Source organism: Helicoverpa armigera, chromosome 4 (genome assembly GCF_030705265.1).
Source record: "Helicoverpa armigera isolate CAAS_96S chromosome 4, ASM3070526v1, whole genome shotgun sequence".
NCBI classification, from domain to species: domain Eukaryota; kingdom Metazoa; phylum Arthropoda; class Insecta; order Lepidoptera; family Noctuidae; genus Helicoverpa; species Helicoverpa armigera.
This window is the reverse complement of record NC_087123.1, coordinates 10,584,133-10,598,426: the sequence shown is the minus strand read 5'-3', so window position 1 is coordinate 10,598,426 and position 14,294 is coordinate 10,584,133. Positions and strand designations below refer to the sequence as shown.

Sequence of the window (14,294 nt, the reverse complement as noted above, 5' to 3'; positions counted from 1 at the left end):
GATTTTAACGTGGGTGGAATGCAAACACGGGCGCGCGCGCGCGCGGCTAATTTTCCCAGCCACCCTCCGCGCTACATTGTGAACTATAAATAGGAACGCACAGACACAATCACTTCTGCGCCCCTGGCTGGAGGCCTTAAATTCTAGGCATCCACAGGGAAAAGTCCGGTTAAGCAGTACACGGCCTCCTAGGCTGAACTGCGAGATGCCATACCAAAAAAAACTATTATCTTCTATTTTACTTTAAAATCTTTATCCCAATAATATTTAGTTCTATTAGCTAATAAACCTTCTAAAACACTACTTCCTAGGTGGGGATTGATAGCACTTAGCAAATTTACACTCTGTTTTTTCAACAACGGGTCCGTCACGGAACCCAAGCTGGACACAATATTTTCTATTAGTCTAGCCTTTTCATCAAACCTCATATTCTCATACAACTCACGTGTCTGGTCTAAATTATCAGCTTTACTCTCGAATATTTCAATCAATTCGACTTCATTTTCCTCTAAGTAAGGAACGGGTCCGTTATAAGAATTAGGATAGTAGTTTGGTATGTTTCGTTTATTTCCACCAATAGGAGGTCTGCCATCTCTGTTGTATGTCAATGGCTCGTGTATAGGTTTGTTAACACCTATATTCATGAAGTTCCCACCTAAACGATAATGCTGGGCGTCCCTGTACGACAAACAACGTGATTCAAACAACTTGTCCGGTGATCCAAGTATGCCAGGGACAAGGTTACAAGGACAAAAAGCTAATTGTTCTATATCAGCAAAGTAATTCAAAGGGTTCTTGTTCAAAATTAATTTTCCCACAGTCCTCAACGGGTACTTATCTTCAGGCAAAACTCTGGTCACGTCAAAAACATCGAAGTCCGCATGTTTAACATCACTGACACTTAGAACTTGAATACTGACTGTCCAACTTGGAAAGTTTCTAGTATCTATGGCATTGAATAAATCCCTGTTAGCGTAATCGGGATCAAGGCCTGCTATTTTCTGAGCTTCAGAAGAACTCAAATTCTTCACACCAGCATCAGGAGTAAAATGGAATCTGATGAAATAGTTTTCTTTCTCCTCATTCACAACTTGAAATGTATGAATCCCAAATCCAGGCATATGTCTATAGCCATCAGGAGTACCCAAATCAGTGAAAAGGCGCATTTGAATATGCATTCCCTCTGGAAATAATACTAAAAAATTCCAAAACATATTTGAGTCGTACAGAAATGTTTGCGGGTTCTTTTTTCTTGAGTGAACAAAAGTAGGAAAAAATAGAGGATCTTTTATTACGAACATGGGCGTGTTTAATCCTACTATGTCAAAATTACCGTCTTCAGTGTAGAATTTAACTGCAAACCCTCGGTCATCTCTTGATGTATCAACGCCGCCGAATAGTTGGACTTGAGGAGAGAATCTGACTGCAACTGGTGTCTTCTTACCCACTTTGCTAAAGACTTTAGCTTTGCAAATATCTTTCATATCATGTGTTACTTCGAAGTAGCCGAAAGCCCCGCCTCCTTTGGTGTGGACCACTCTTGGAGGGATTTGTTCACGGTTGAAATGTAGATTGTAGTCCATAAAGAATTCGTGGAATATGAGGCGTTTGTTTAACGTGGTACTTGCTTGATTGTGGTTGATGGGCGCACCGAGCGATGTCGTCATGATGCCTATTGGGCCCTGGAAAGAATAGAGCATGAGGTTAATATGCAATATAGAGATCTTCATCTGTTTCTGTAATACAGGAATGAATTTTAAGCAGTGCGCAAAAAAAAACTGGTGGTCCAGAATCGTTAACAGAACATATCTGCATCATCAGTAAAAAAAATTTTTTCATTCTTTTGTCCGCCCTAAAATCAGCAAAATATGGATACTAACTATCCTTACGCGCGCCGAGCGGAGCTCCGTCAGTAAACCGGTTTCGGATCGCCGCTAGTGTTGCAAAAAAAACAGTTTTTTTTCTAATGTGAAAAAAAACCTTGAAAAAAAACCTGAAAAAAAACAGTTTTTTTTTCTGGGCCTAGTTTTTTTCAAGAGTATAATAAATCTAAAATTGTTAGGGCATTTACCGTTAAAGATTAATACTTAAGATTACATAATAGTCTTAGGTTTATTCTTGAATCTACAGTACTTTTCTGATAAGACAGTACCAACATTTCATAAAAATATTGGCAACATTCATTGATATTAACTCAACACAAGGGAAATTTTGAAAATTGAACTAAAACGTAGGCTAGAAAAAAAAAACAAACTTAGAAAAAAAACAACGATGCAAAGTTTTTTTTCATGTTTTTTTTCAATGAAGTGAAAAAAAAACAAATCGTTTTTTTTTTCATTTTACATCACTAAGTCGCCGCCGTGCATACTATGACGACTGTGACCGTACTATCGGTTACAAAATAAACATCTTTCGATATCAATAACTTTCTTTTTTGTACTAAAACACTACAAAATAAAAATATACGTCTCTATAAAACTTATTTAACTATAAGTTGACAAAGTTTGCGCACTGGATATGCATATTATAAAATCGAAAGTTGCTCTATCTCTCTTTCAATCTGAGCAAGCAAAATAATAGTACCTACCTAGCTATAGTTCTGTTACGCGGTCAAACATTTTATACTGCCTATTTATTATTAAACTAAATACTTATCGGCTTATCCAACATTAACTGCAGTAATTTAATTATTATTGTTATACACGGAAAGCCGATATCTTTTTTATTTGAAGCTGCGTGTATAATTTTTATTACTATATCTTCCTGTCACTAATTAAAAAAAGAAGAGCTCGTGGCTAGGGCAGAGCCGCGTGGATCAATCGATTATAGGTTATGTCAGGCTAAACTAAATTTTGTCGTGTCGGGGGACCGATTACAACACCCCGTCGTTTTTGCGTCGGGGTGTTATAATGGGAATAGAATGGGAAGAGTATAGCTTACCAACCCTGATTTTTTTTTATCGGATCAGAAGTTTTAGAGCCTTTATGGTTACACATAGTTAGGTTGGGCATGGTCCATTCATAAAATATTTACCTAATACGCACATAGAAGTTCACCCTACCAACCAAATCATAAAACTGGAATAAGACTAAACAATTTGAATATTAAGTGAATTACCAATAATCAGGGACATAAATACAGGATTAACCTACTTCAGACACCAGTCTCTATGTTTAATGAAACATGTAACTACCAAATTCATGTACCTATTTGATGATGAGATAAATAATAAATAATTAAATTGATGGACTTACCGAAGTCCGATCTCTGAAATCCACAATCTGATTGGCTGCTGGATCATCATCATGTCCCGCCACTATTCCAATACAGAAAACCAAGAAACACCATTCGGTCTTCATTTCACGAATTACAATGAACATTCTCTAAAAAACTGCAGCTTTTATAGCCACTAGCCGACCATTACGCCCTTGCGCATGCCCTAGATGATTCAATATTACCTAAACACTAGAAAACTATGCTGTTTATCCGCATACATTTGCTGCTGATGGAATGAAGAGATTGAAACTTTATCGATGTAAAAGTATCTCAGTACTACCTAAATTCCTTTTTTCTCGTGTTCGATTTTCAAGTCGATTGTGAACTTAAAAAGTTGATGAGGGTTAAACTTTATGTGGAGGTCTTAAAACTATGTGGATTCCCTACCATGTCGGACCTATGCGCTTATTATCTCTCCGTTCCTGTCAGTTGGCCGTCCCATCGGGCTACGTGAGTGAAGGAATATAACCAACGCAATCTGGAAAATAAATATGAAGAAAATACTTAACGTTCTATAAATACGTTTAAGATATAAAGAGTGTACTAGTTAACATTAATGTCACTTCTCTACGTACCAATTGGACCTTAAAAGAAATCAGCAGTAAGTACCAATGTTCTTAATTGTGTTAATTACGAACGATGACTTCTTAAAATTCGTCTAAATTTGATAAGAACGAATACATACCTACAACGAAAACGTATCTAAAAATAGTTGTACTTATATTATTAGTCACCTCAATGAAGGAATGCATATTTAATTACAATTTTTGTCTAATGATTATATTCAAACTGAATAAAGTAATGAAACTGAACTTGAAAAATATTATCAGTGTGCAGATTTGATTTTTCTTGAATAATTATAATAATGACTTGACCATCGTAAGGTCACCTTCAATTCAATTCCTCCCAGCGATTCAAAAATACTATTATAATTAATTTAAAAAAACTGCAATTAACTAGTTGCAGATATTTTCCGACAAAAATGCAACAATAGTATCTATGATCTAGGAATATTAAATATCTTTGTCTTAGAATACTTAAAATTAGTGGTCACGGTCAACAATTTTAAATCAACACAGAATAGGTATCCTATGCTCAGCGAATCATAAATTGATTTACCTACATAATTTTTAAGACTAATTATGTAACTTTGTATGAAGAAACATCTATTGAATCATATCTACTAAAATGCCTTGTCTGTGCGCACTCCGAGCCCATACGTCTCCGTACTGATTCAACAAGCACCATAGCACCATTCTACAGAGACAGGACTCTAAAAAAGACAATTATACGAACTAAAAGTCTGCAGTGTGCGGATACTCTGGTTTCACCCTTTTAAATTAGCTGCTTGTACATTAGGTGTTTTTATTTTACTGAAGCTAAAATCCTTGGTAATCATTGTTTTTAAAATAAAGATAGTGTTAGATAGGTTTTCGATCTAATTATATCTGCATTGAAAATATTTCAGAATTCAGCAATCATAACATTCAGTTTCCAAAAACGGCAATTGTTTTATTTTAATAATGAAAGCAGGTAGGTATTTATTCGAAGGAGTAAAATTAAAGACATTCCTAAATGTACACACATTGCACTTATTTAATTAAAATAAAATCGTAACGTTATTATCCATAAAAAATATAAAAAACAAACCACACTATAAATATAAATTAAGAAGTAGATACATAGCATAAAGTTTAACAACGACCTAGTCTTCATAGGTCGTCCCAGTCATATGGAGATTTAGTTCTATTCGCCTGCAAGCCTTGCCATAATCTCTCACTCAAGTCCGAATGTATTCTTCCAAACATTTTGACAGCACGATCTTGCAAGAACTTAGTCGCTGGGCCCAAACTGTACAAGATGTTTTCAATCAATCTCTTCCTTTCATCCGGTGTCATTTCATTCTCGTACAAGTCACGAGCTTGTTCGTAGTTGTCTGGCTGATCCTGGTAAACCTCAATCAATTCAACTTTATCTGCTTCTTTGTAAGGAACGGGACCATTAAATGAGTTAGGATAATAGTTTGGTATGTCTCTCTGGTTGTCTTTAACGGGAGGCGGACCGTCACGATTATATGGGAAAGCCTTGTGTTGAATAGGACAGTTCACAGGTATATTGAAAAAGTTAGCTCCCAAACGATGATACTGAGCATCTCTGTAGGCTAACCGTCGAGCTTCGAACACCTTATCTGGCCCTCCAAGGATGCCTGGCACAAGATTAGCTGGACTGAAAGCCAACTGTTCAATTTCAGCGAAATAATTGACGGCGTTCTTGTTCAAAACAAATCGACCGAAGGGTCTTAATGGATACTTCTTGATAGGCAGTACTCTAGTTACGTCAAAGACATCAAATCCAGCATTCTTAACGTCACTCTCAGTAAGAACCTGAATACTTGCAGTCCAACTCGGGAAATCTCCATTGCCTATTGCTCTGTACAAATCCCTGGTTGCATAATCTGGGTCAAAGGCTGCAAGCCTCATAGCTTCTTTGGAACGCAGATTCTTAATGCCAGCATCGGGCCTGAAATGGAATCTAATGAAGTGGCTTTCTCCATGTTCATTTACAACTTGGTAAGTGTGAATACCAAAACCTGGCATATGACGATAGCCATCAGGAACGCCTCTATCCCCGAACACTAGTAAAAACATGTGCAAACTTTCCGGCTGTAGAGTAAGGAAATCCCAAAGCATGTTTGGGTCAAGCACATTCGTTGCTGGGTTCCTTTTTTGCGCTCTTACGAAAGTGGGGAAGAGGAGAGGATCTTTGTAGACATACATAGGGGTGTTGAAGCCGACTATGTCGAAGTTTCCATCCTCAGTGTAGAATTTAAGGGCGAAGCCTCGAGCATCTCTGGATGTGTCGATACCACCTCGTTCAACGACGACAGGTGAGAATCTAGCTGCTATGGGAGTACGTTGTCCAACTTTACTGAATAATTTAGCTTTGCAGATATCAGAAATGTCATGGGTGAGTTCGAAGTAACCGAAGGCACCTCCCGCCTTGGCGTGCACTAATCGTTCAGGAATCCTTTCTCGGACCAAGTGTGTCATAGCGTCCATGAAGTATTCATTGAATATCAGCCTCTCGTTCAGAGTGACTGTAGCTTCTTTATGTTCTATGGGTGCACCTGCAGCTGTTGTCATTATGGCAATAGGTCCCTGGAATAGACGACAAACATCAATAGGTACTCATTGCAACTTGCTATGAATAATGTGGCACAGAATTGGACAGTTTTATACACCAATTAGTTTTATCATACCAATATCATACATTTGATATCGAAGAACATCCATTACAATTAATTAATATGAACTGCTTAATCGAGTTTTTTGGTTAATTGACTGCGAACATATTTTTTAATTGTCTTGCGTTGAAATGCAAATCAATGACTGTGTTTCGGATGGCACGTTAAACTGTAGGTCCCGGCTGTCATTGAACATCCTTGGCAGTCGTTACGGGTAGTCAGAAGCCAGTAAGTCTGACACCAGTCTAACCAAGGGGTATCGGGTTGCCCGGGTAACTGGGTTGAGGAGGTCAGATAGGCAGTCGCTTCTTGTAAAGCACTGGTACTCAGCTGAATCCGGTTAGACTGGAAGCCGACCCCAACATAGTTTGGGAAAAGGCTCGGAGGATGATGATGATGAAATGCAAATCAATGGAAATGCATTCGATATCTATACCAATTATTTTACCATTTTCCGGCGTAGGTATTAACTAATTAATGTAATCATATGATTATATTTTTAACGACTTCAACAATAAAAATTTGAACAACACTACAATTAATTACTGGTTTACAGCTACATCCGGTTAGATTGGAAGCCGACACCAACGTAGTTGGGGAGAGGCTCGGGAGATGATGATGATGACTACAACTAATGTCTTTACAACACATTAAGTACACAGAAATTAGAATTGGGAGAAGAAGTAAATCTCTATGAATTCAAAAGGATCCATGGGATCCATATAATACTCATTATCATGATCGTGATAGGTATCTGTATGTTAAATATATCGTACCTAATTAAGAATTCTAGTGTACCTACTGCCGAAAAATACCTCAATATAAGCAATAGGTACACGACACGAGTATCCTTAAAGATCCTTAACATAAATTAAAAGTTACACATGCCAAATTACTTAAACATTTTTGCATTGAGCTATTCGAGCAATTTATAAATTCAGTCTCACATTCCGTAAGAAAGATGTCTAATGACATGGTAATGTTATCAAAGTCAAAGTATTTTTTTACTTCAAAATAGACCTTATACAGGTTCTTATAAAAAGTCAAGGTAGTTGCCAGCGATTTTCCCTGCGCACCCGGATAAAAAGTAGCGTTGATAAATGAACTATCTAACATAGTTTTTTTTTTCTTTTTAATTTTAGGCCAGTAGAGGTTGACATTACATTGCAGATTATTCTTTCAAGGCATTAAACAAACTTCATCTTTATAATATACATATATAGTAGGTATATAAAACTCACCTTAGTTTTTTCTTTAAAGTTAAGTATTTGGTTTGCCGCCGGGTCATCTTGCACTTTTGCTGTCACAACTGCAATTGTCACCAAAACAACCAATCGAAACATTTTTCTAATCATTTTGTTTCTTTATTCTACGCCAATTAATTACTTCAATTGTCCTTAATCGTGTGTTGGCATAGTAATCATTTCATTAGAGATAGCCTGAAAAGAAAAAAGCAATAAAATAAAAATCGTATAATAGCTACCTGTCTAACCTACATTCCACGGTTAATTAAAATGTCACGTGTATCAATAAAAAGGTACTTAGAATTTCATTTCTAGACAAAAACCCATAAAAAATCGAACTATTTACAAGTTATGTAGTTTGGAATATTAATTGAGGGGCCCGATTCTGCTAAGTTAATAATGTCAAAATTGAATAGAAATTGAATCGCAATAGCAGTTTTAACCTAAGCAGGCATTCTGCTACTAATATAAGACCAATCGTATTCCAATGACATTCGATTGGTCTGCGATTGGTCTGCATTTTGGTCGATACGGTAGTTTGCTCTACAATCATATTACAATCTTAAATAATTTGCAGATACTATGATTCATTATTGAATCACAGAAACGGATAAAAACGTTTATTTCAAAGAAAAAATAGCGGAATGCCACATACGCTTCTATCGTAATTGAGTCGTGATTGGATCTCAGTCGGATGTGAATCGTACCTATGTCGCTTAAGTAAAATTAGTAGCATCGCGCCTCTGTTGATCTATTTTGCCTACAAGTTTATATTTAAATAGCATTCGTTTTTTTTATAATCTACCGGTACTCAATTACCGGTGGTATCAAATAAGCGAATCTAAATAGGTAATTAAAAGAATTAATTGATGTTTGAGGTGCTAATTCTTTCTAAGTAGTCTAATAAATTATGTTCAACTAAATGTATAGGTACCTATTAATCTTGTTCAAAAATTATTAGAGATTGAGAAAGGTAGGGTAATTTTATAAAGACGAGTGCGTATTGAATTCTTCAGAATAAAGAAACACAGCGAGAAAAAGCACATAAAATTAAGCTTTTTTTCAGTTTCAATTCACTACGTTAAAAAAAAGCCTAGGTAGTAGGTAAGTATGTACCTACTTATGAATTAGCACTGCATACATAAAAATAGAAATATAAAAAGTTCATAACACTTTTAACTTTCTCAGTCAGTTGCAAAAATATTTAAGTGGAAATAAAGTCGCTAATTTATAAAACAATGAAAAATCATAACAAACATAAACATCATAAACGTATATCTACGCTTCGGCATACAACAGGTTACCTAACTCAAAAAAAGCCCTTCTGAATTCTTTCAAAGAAGGGAAAGGCCCTAAGGAGTACCTATTCAGGAATACAGTGCTTAGTTTTTGCCATTTTCCGTGCATATTATCACCTATCTGGTGCTGAAACTTAGGTACGAGTGAAAAGTGGAAGTTGTCATTAAACACTTGCCAATATTTTCATTAAAAAAAATAATAATGAAAGGGTTATTTTGTATCGAAAAATGGATTTTTAGACGACAACCCGGTTTCGTCGATGTGGTCATCATCATTCAGGCGTTCGCTAAAAACAACTTTATTTCCAACAGGACTGATAAGGAAAGACAACGATGAGTGAAGAAGCCTACGCCTTCGCTTTACTGGCAGAAGCCTAGATAGCAAAAAAAATGGTAGGCGCTTACGCATAGGTAGGCCTGCCTGTATTAATTTAATTAATTACCTAATTTAAAGATGTTCCTATGATTATCGAATTCAATAAGCATTATGCTTTCTAGCCCATTAAGTATATCGTTTAGAAATAAATACATCTGCTAATTACCAGCCCTAAAATACTATAAGGGTCGTTTTCAAAATAATTGTAAATAACGGATATGAAACAGAGAGGAAAGCTATATTATTATAACAGAAAAGTAACAGTGATGAATTATTAGGGTTAGTATACAACGACATAATTTTAAAAGAAAATAAGTAGGTAGTAGTATTCGAATTGTTCTCTATAATTTCGCTGTCGTTCAGTTGGTGTTAGTAGCATATTGCCTGTGAAGAAAAAAAACCTTAATACGTAAATATTTTACAACAAACCCCACAGTAATTCTTATACCCGAACTAAAGCCGTCCCTAGTAAGTACGTAGGTAAGTAGGTAAAATTATTTTTCTCAACTATCTCAAACTTATCCCACTATAATATCTACATGATGTTACCTGCAAATATCAATTGTAAAAATGTATAACGATAGAATACATTTTCAAGTTTTAAATTTTATTTGTGGATTGATTTTTATTTAATTTGTCCATGTCGAATTTTCGTAAAGATACCTTTACAAAATTATAAAATAAAAAGAAAAGTGGTAGGTTTGATTAAATACGTTTTTATCTCGGTACGTACACTGTGAACAAACCTTAACCGTTCATATCTGTTACGTCACAGAAAAAAGTAATCGATATGATAACCGATATGAATAAATTGCTTGTGTCTAATCTAAAAAAATCTCTTTTTCAATGCTAATTCTTACTTTATACGAAACTTGTATAGTACAGTGATAGTTTCAATATACATTTATTCTAAGCTGAGTTATAAAACAGTAAAAGTACTTACCGATACTTTAAAAGTCTCACAGTAATAAGTAACTTTTAACTGTCGAATAATCACTGCACCACAATATTCCGTGCTTGTTGCGCTTAACAAAATTACCGAACATTTTTGATTCGTCGATTCTTTTGACAGTTCAGTTGCTAATGTTTTAGGTAAAATAATTTATATAACTACTACAAAAAGATTAAAGTTACTAACGTAACAGACAGGAATAACCGAAATGAAGTGAAATCAAGACATGCTTTAATTAATTATTTCTGAATTCTGCGTGCTATATTTCATGATAATTTTAGCAAATTCCTTCAGGTTCCACAATGCTCTGCTAAGAAATAAATTATTTGTCAGTTAAAATACTAATATTGAATAATAAAATGTTTTTTAAATGTCGCGCCAAGAATGTGGACACGCATTGCTTATATGAAAACAAATGTTCTACGTTGTAGTTTTCTTTTAAAATTAATCATTCATTGAGGATTATGGAGCGTTCTTTTTGTTTTTCATAATGCTGAAATAAATGTTTATTCTGTTTTTAAGAGTAATTAGCCAGTAGCTATTTTTTAAAAAAGAATAAATCTGTTGGACGTTTTAATATACAATTTTTTTGAATATGACCCATAATTAAATATAAAAAAGTTCCAAACGATTACCCCCATTAACGAAAAACCCACACATGACACTTTTAAATAAAATTCACCAAAATTATTTAGATCACATACCTATTTTGTATTTTTGTACTTCACGCTCAACACTTTTTAATTAATAAAAAAATAATTTTAAAATAAAAAGATATCCTTCCAAATTCAAAAACTACTCAACGACTTCCTACGGACACAGCTAAGAACCATATTGAAGTTGATGGCGGCAAAACGCGAACTTTTCTTGCGACCTCCGTCACAGTCTAGTGATTATGAAATAAACAGTGGTGCAATCATCGTTTTCTTATGCTATGCAGCTCAATTATTCAATACTCTGGCCTAACAGGTGTAATAAAATTGGTCTATAATAATTCAGAATTTGTCAAGTTACTGCAGTTTTATTTCCATTGCCGTTTAAACTTGGAACGTTCTATAGAGTTAGGTACGTAGAGGATTGTCATTGGATGTTCATTTGTTATTAACTAAAAATATTACACCTATTTTTTGTCTTAGTTTTAGATAATATGAGATAACGACCATTGTATTGTAATGCCAGATACACAATTACAGATTTTTTATTTATTTGTTTATTTTACTTAGGTAACTGTACGTAGGTAGCTAGGCTTTGTTTTTTTTTTTGTATTGAATATCGTAAAAATATTCTTTACTATTAAATAGGTTCGGAATATACTTACTTACAAGTATATTCCGAACCTATTTAATTCCTTCATCCAATTTAGTAATGAAGTTTTTTGGTGGTGGTATCCGCTCTCATCTTTCCAATTTTATCATTCCCGACCTATTCCCGACTGAACAAACTAGAGCTATACAAAAAACTTGAAGGTTACGGTACTTTTTACCGCAGATATTCACCTAACATGCAACATTAGAATATGCAATTTCCATTCTAAGTAATTATGAAACTTCAATGACAAACTGTAGCGCTTTCATATTGGGCGGTTGAGGACGCAAAAACGCAATGTAAGTAGTTCATTCGGCCTACGGTTTTTGGTGGTTTTACGGTAACGGCAAAGTTCAAGTTAATGTTGATAGCAGATCAAGGTAATTTCATTGTCAACTTAGCTAATATTTTTTTTACAAGTGGCTCTTTGATGAGAAAAAGGTATTTGAATGACACCGACCTACGGATGTAGAAGTTGGAGCGGAAAAAAGTTTGGGGCTGGGACTGACTAAAACCTTATTTGTCCCTTCGTGAGCCCTTTATGTTATAGAAGAGTTGAAATCAACTCTCAACTGAAACTTTTAGGGAAAAAGTTTACCCTCTAAGTGAAATAATCTCAAGGTGTATGACGAATATATTCGTCATAAAACTTAAGATTTTATCTTGGACTTAATTTACCACGAAATCACTAAATTGGATATAGGTAGGTATCTCCTTCAAGGTTTGTTAAGGTAATTTAATAAAAAGTGGACCACACCGCCACGGCCGAATAAATCAATTAGGTTTTATATTAGGTTTATACTAATATAGGTACAGTTACAGAAAAGATGAAAAGTAGAAGGTTGCCACAAAGTGTGTGTTAAGTATGAATGTACCTCTAGATGGATGGAGAGGAAGAGGAAGATCTTAGAAAAGATGGATGGATTGCCTGAAAAATGACATGAATAGGGAGTGAGAGTCAGTATGACGAGTAACAGAAAAAAGAAGACATATTGCACCGACCCCAAATAAAATTGGAAACAGGGTAGCAGGAAGAATAAGAAGACTAATATTTCCAAGCGACCATGATTCGGTCTTCCACATGACAAAAGAAATCACGTTGGACATCTGAAATATTGCATGTACAGTCACGAGCAATAATATATATACATTGTCACATTTTCTAAAATATCTCAAATTCCACCATTCAAAAAGTATGTGTTCTATATTTTTTTCTAAATTATCTACATGTAATACTGTATCAAAACTGGGTATACATTGGTTTCATAGTAATATAAACGATACAAAATCACTAAAAAGTTTACACTTAAAATGTAATTTTGAATTATCCATGACAATTTCTATAACATATACACATGAAATGCCAGTTGTATACATATTATAGGAATTGTTATGGATACATTAAAATGATATTGAAAGTGTATACCTACTTTTTTCTGTAATAATTACAGTTTTATAAATAAATAAGGGTTGGTTACTACAATAAAACAAAGGTATACAAAATCAGTCTTGTAATTCGTTACCAAACGGAATGATTATTATTAATTAAGCCAATCAAATATAATAATATCGTCGTATCATCGTATCGTCGTATCGTCGTAGTATCATCGTGTCGGTGAAAATGGGCCTTAAATTAACTAAAATCTTGTGTAGCCCCCTTCAGCGTTTATAACATCTTGCAGCCTTTCCTGCATTGACGAAACCATATTGTAACATACATTATTGCCTCTAAAACTATCCCATATCTCATGGACGTGTCTGACCAAAGCTTCTCTGGTTCTCGCTTGGTTGCTGTCCCACTCTTGGACCATCAGCCCCCACAAATTCTCTATAGGGTTGAGGTCAGGGCTTTTAGGTGGCCACGGCAACGAATTCACGAAATTCCGGTTGCGACTGAACCAGGCTTGAGTGAATCGGGAATTATGGACACCTGAATTATCCTGCACAAAATCAATAGGCATCAGTTCAGGAAAGTAAACGTTCAGACTAGGAAGTAAAACTTCGTCTAAAATACTGGTATATTGCTCGCTATTCATTCGTCCACTAATCTCTGCCAATTCACCAGGTCCACTGGCTGACATCCAGCCCCAAACGCCGAAGCTTATCCGGCCACTTCTTCTAGATGGCAATATGTTCCTTTCTAAATAACGAGTGTTATTAGGCCGCCATAAAGATAAACGTCCATCAGCAGATGAAACAAACACTTTTTCATCAGAAAAAATGGCTCTGCTGAAGTCGTAGTTAAGGTATTCTCGAGCAAATTGTAGTCTCTGTTCCTTGTGTCGTGCAGATAATAGTGGTTTTCGCGCCGGAACTCTGTGACGTAGACCAGCTGTGCGTAGGCGACGTCGAATTGTCGAAGTTGATACGCAATGCGAAGATGAAATGTCCTGAATTCTCACAAATCCGTTACTGACCACACTGTTGACGATCTGCCTGTCCTGCGCCGCGGAAGTTTTTCGTGGACGACCACTACTTTTAAAACTAACAACGTCGCCGTTATCTTCCCACCGCTTGAGCCACAAATACACGGTTTTTCGCTGAAAAAAAAAGGCATCTAAGTAAATTGTTCTAATGACTGCGCAACGCGTGGCACCCT

General features: G+C 35.4%; 2 protein-coding genes across 2 annotated transcripts; both read right to left on the bottom strand.

Annotated features, from left to right (window-relative positions):
- Nucleotides 1-233: 233 nt before the first annotated feature.
- Nucleotides 234-3,866, bottom strand: LOC110374553 (catalase-like). The gene is made up of 2 exons (XM_049846777.2): nt 3,255-3,866; nt 234-1,682 (listed from the first exon to the last, which is right to left on the bottom strand). The coding sequence occupies exons 1-2, from the start codon at nt 3,378-3,380 to the stop codon at nt 234-236; spliced, it is 1,575 nt and encodes a 524-aa protein (XP_049702734.2). The 5' UTR covers nt 3,381-3,866.
- A 1,064-nt stretch (nt 3,867-4,930) lies between these two features.
- On the bottom strand, nt 4,931-11,223 carry LOC110374563 (catalase). Its single transcript, XM_064034247.1, has 3 exons — nt 11,095-11,223; nt 7,762-7,959; nt 4,931-6,434 (listed from the first exon to the last, which is right to left on the bottom strand). The coding sequence occupies exons 2-3, from the start codon at nt 7,873-7,875 to the stop codon at nt 4,989-4,991; spliced, it is 1,560 nt and encodes a 519-aa protein (XP_063890317.1). The 5' UTR covers nt 7,876-7,959; nt 11,095-11,223; the 3' UTR covers nt 4,931-4,988.
- Between the last annotated feature and the right edge of the window lie 3,071 nt (nt 11,224-14,294).

Coding starts and splice junctions, on each gene's coding strand:
- LOC110374563 (XM_064034247.1), bottom strand. CDS start 7,875: ATGATTAGAAAAATGTTTCGATTGGTTGTTTTGGTGACAATTGCAGTT. Junction 6,435..7,761: donor ACTTTAAAGAAAAAACTAAG/GTGAGTTTTATA, acceptor CGTCTATTCCAG/GGACCTATTGCCATAATGAC.
- LOC110374553 (XM_049846777.2), bottom strand. CDS start 3,380: ATGTTCATTGTAATTCGTGAAATGAAGACCGAATGGTGTTTCTTGGTT. Junction 1,683..3,254: donor ATTTCAGAGATCGGACTTCG/GTAAGTCCATCA, acceptor TATTCTTTCCAG/GGCCCAATAGGCATCATGAC.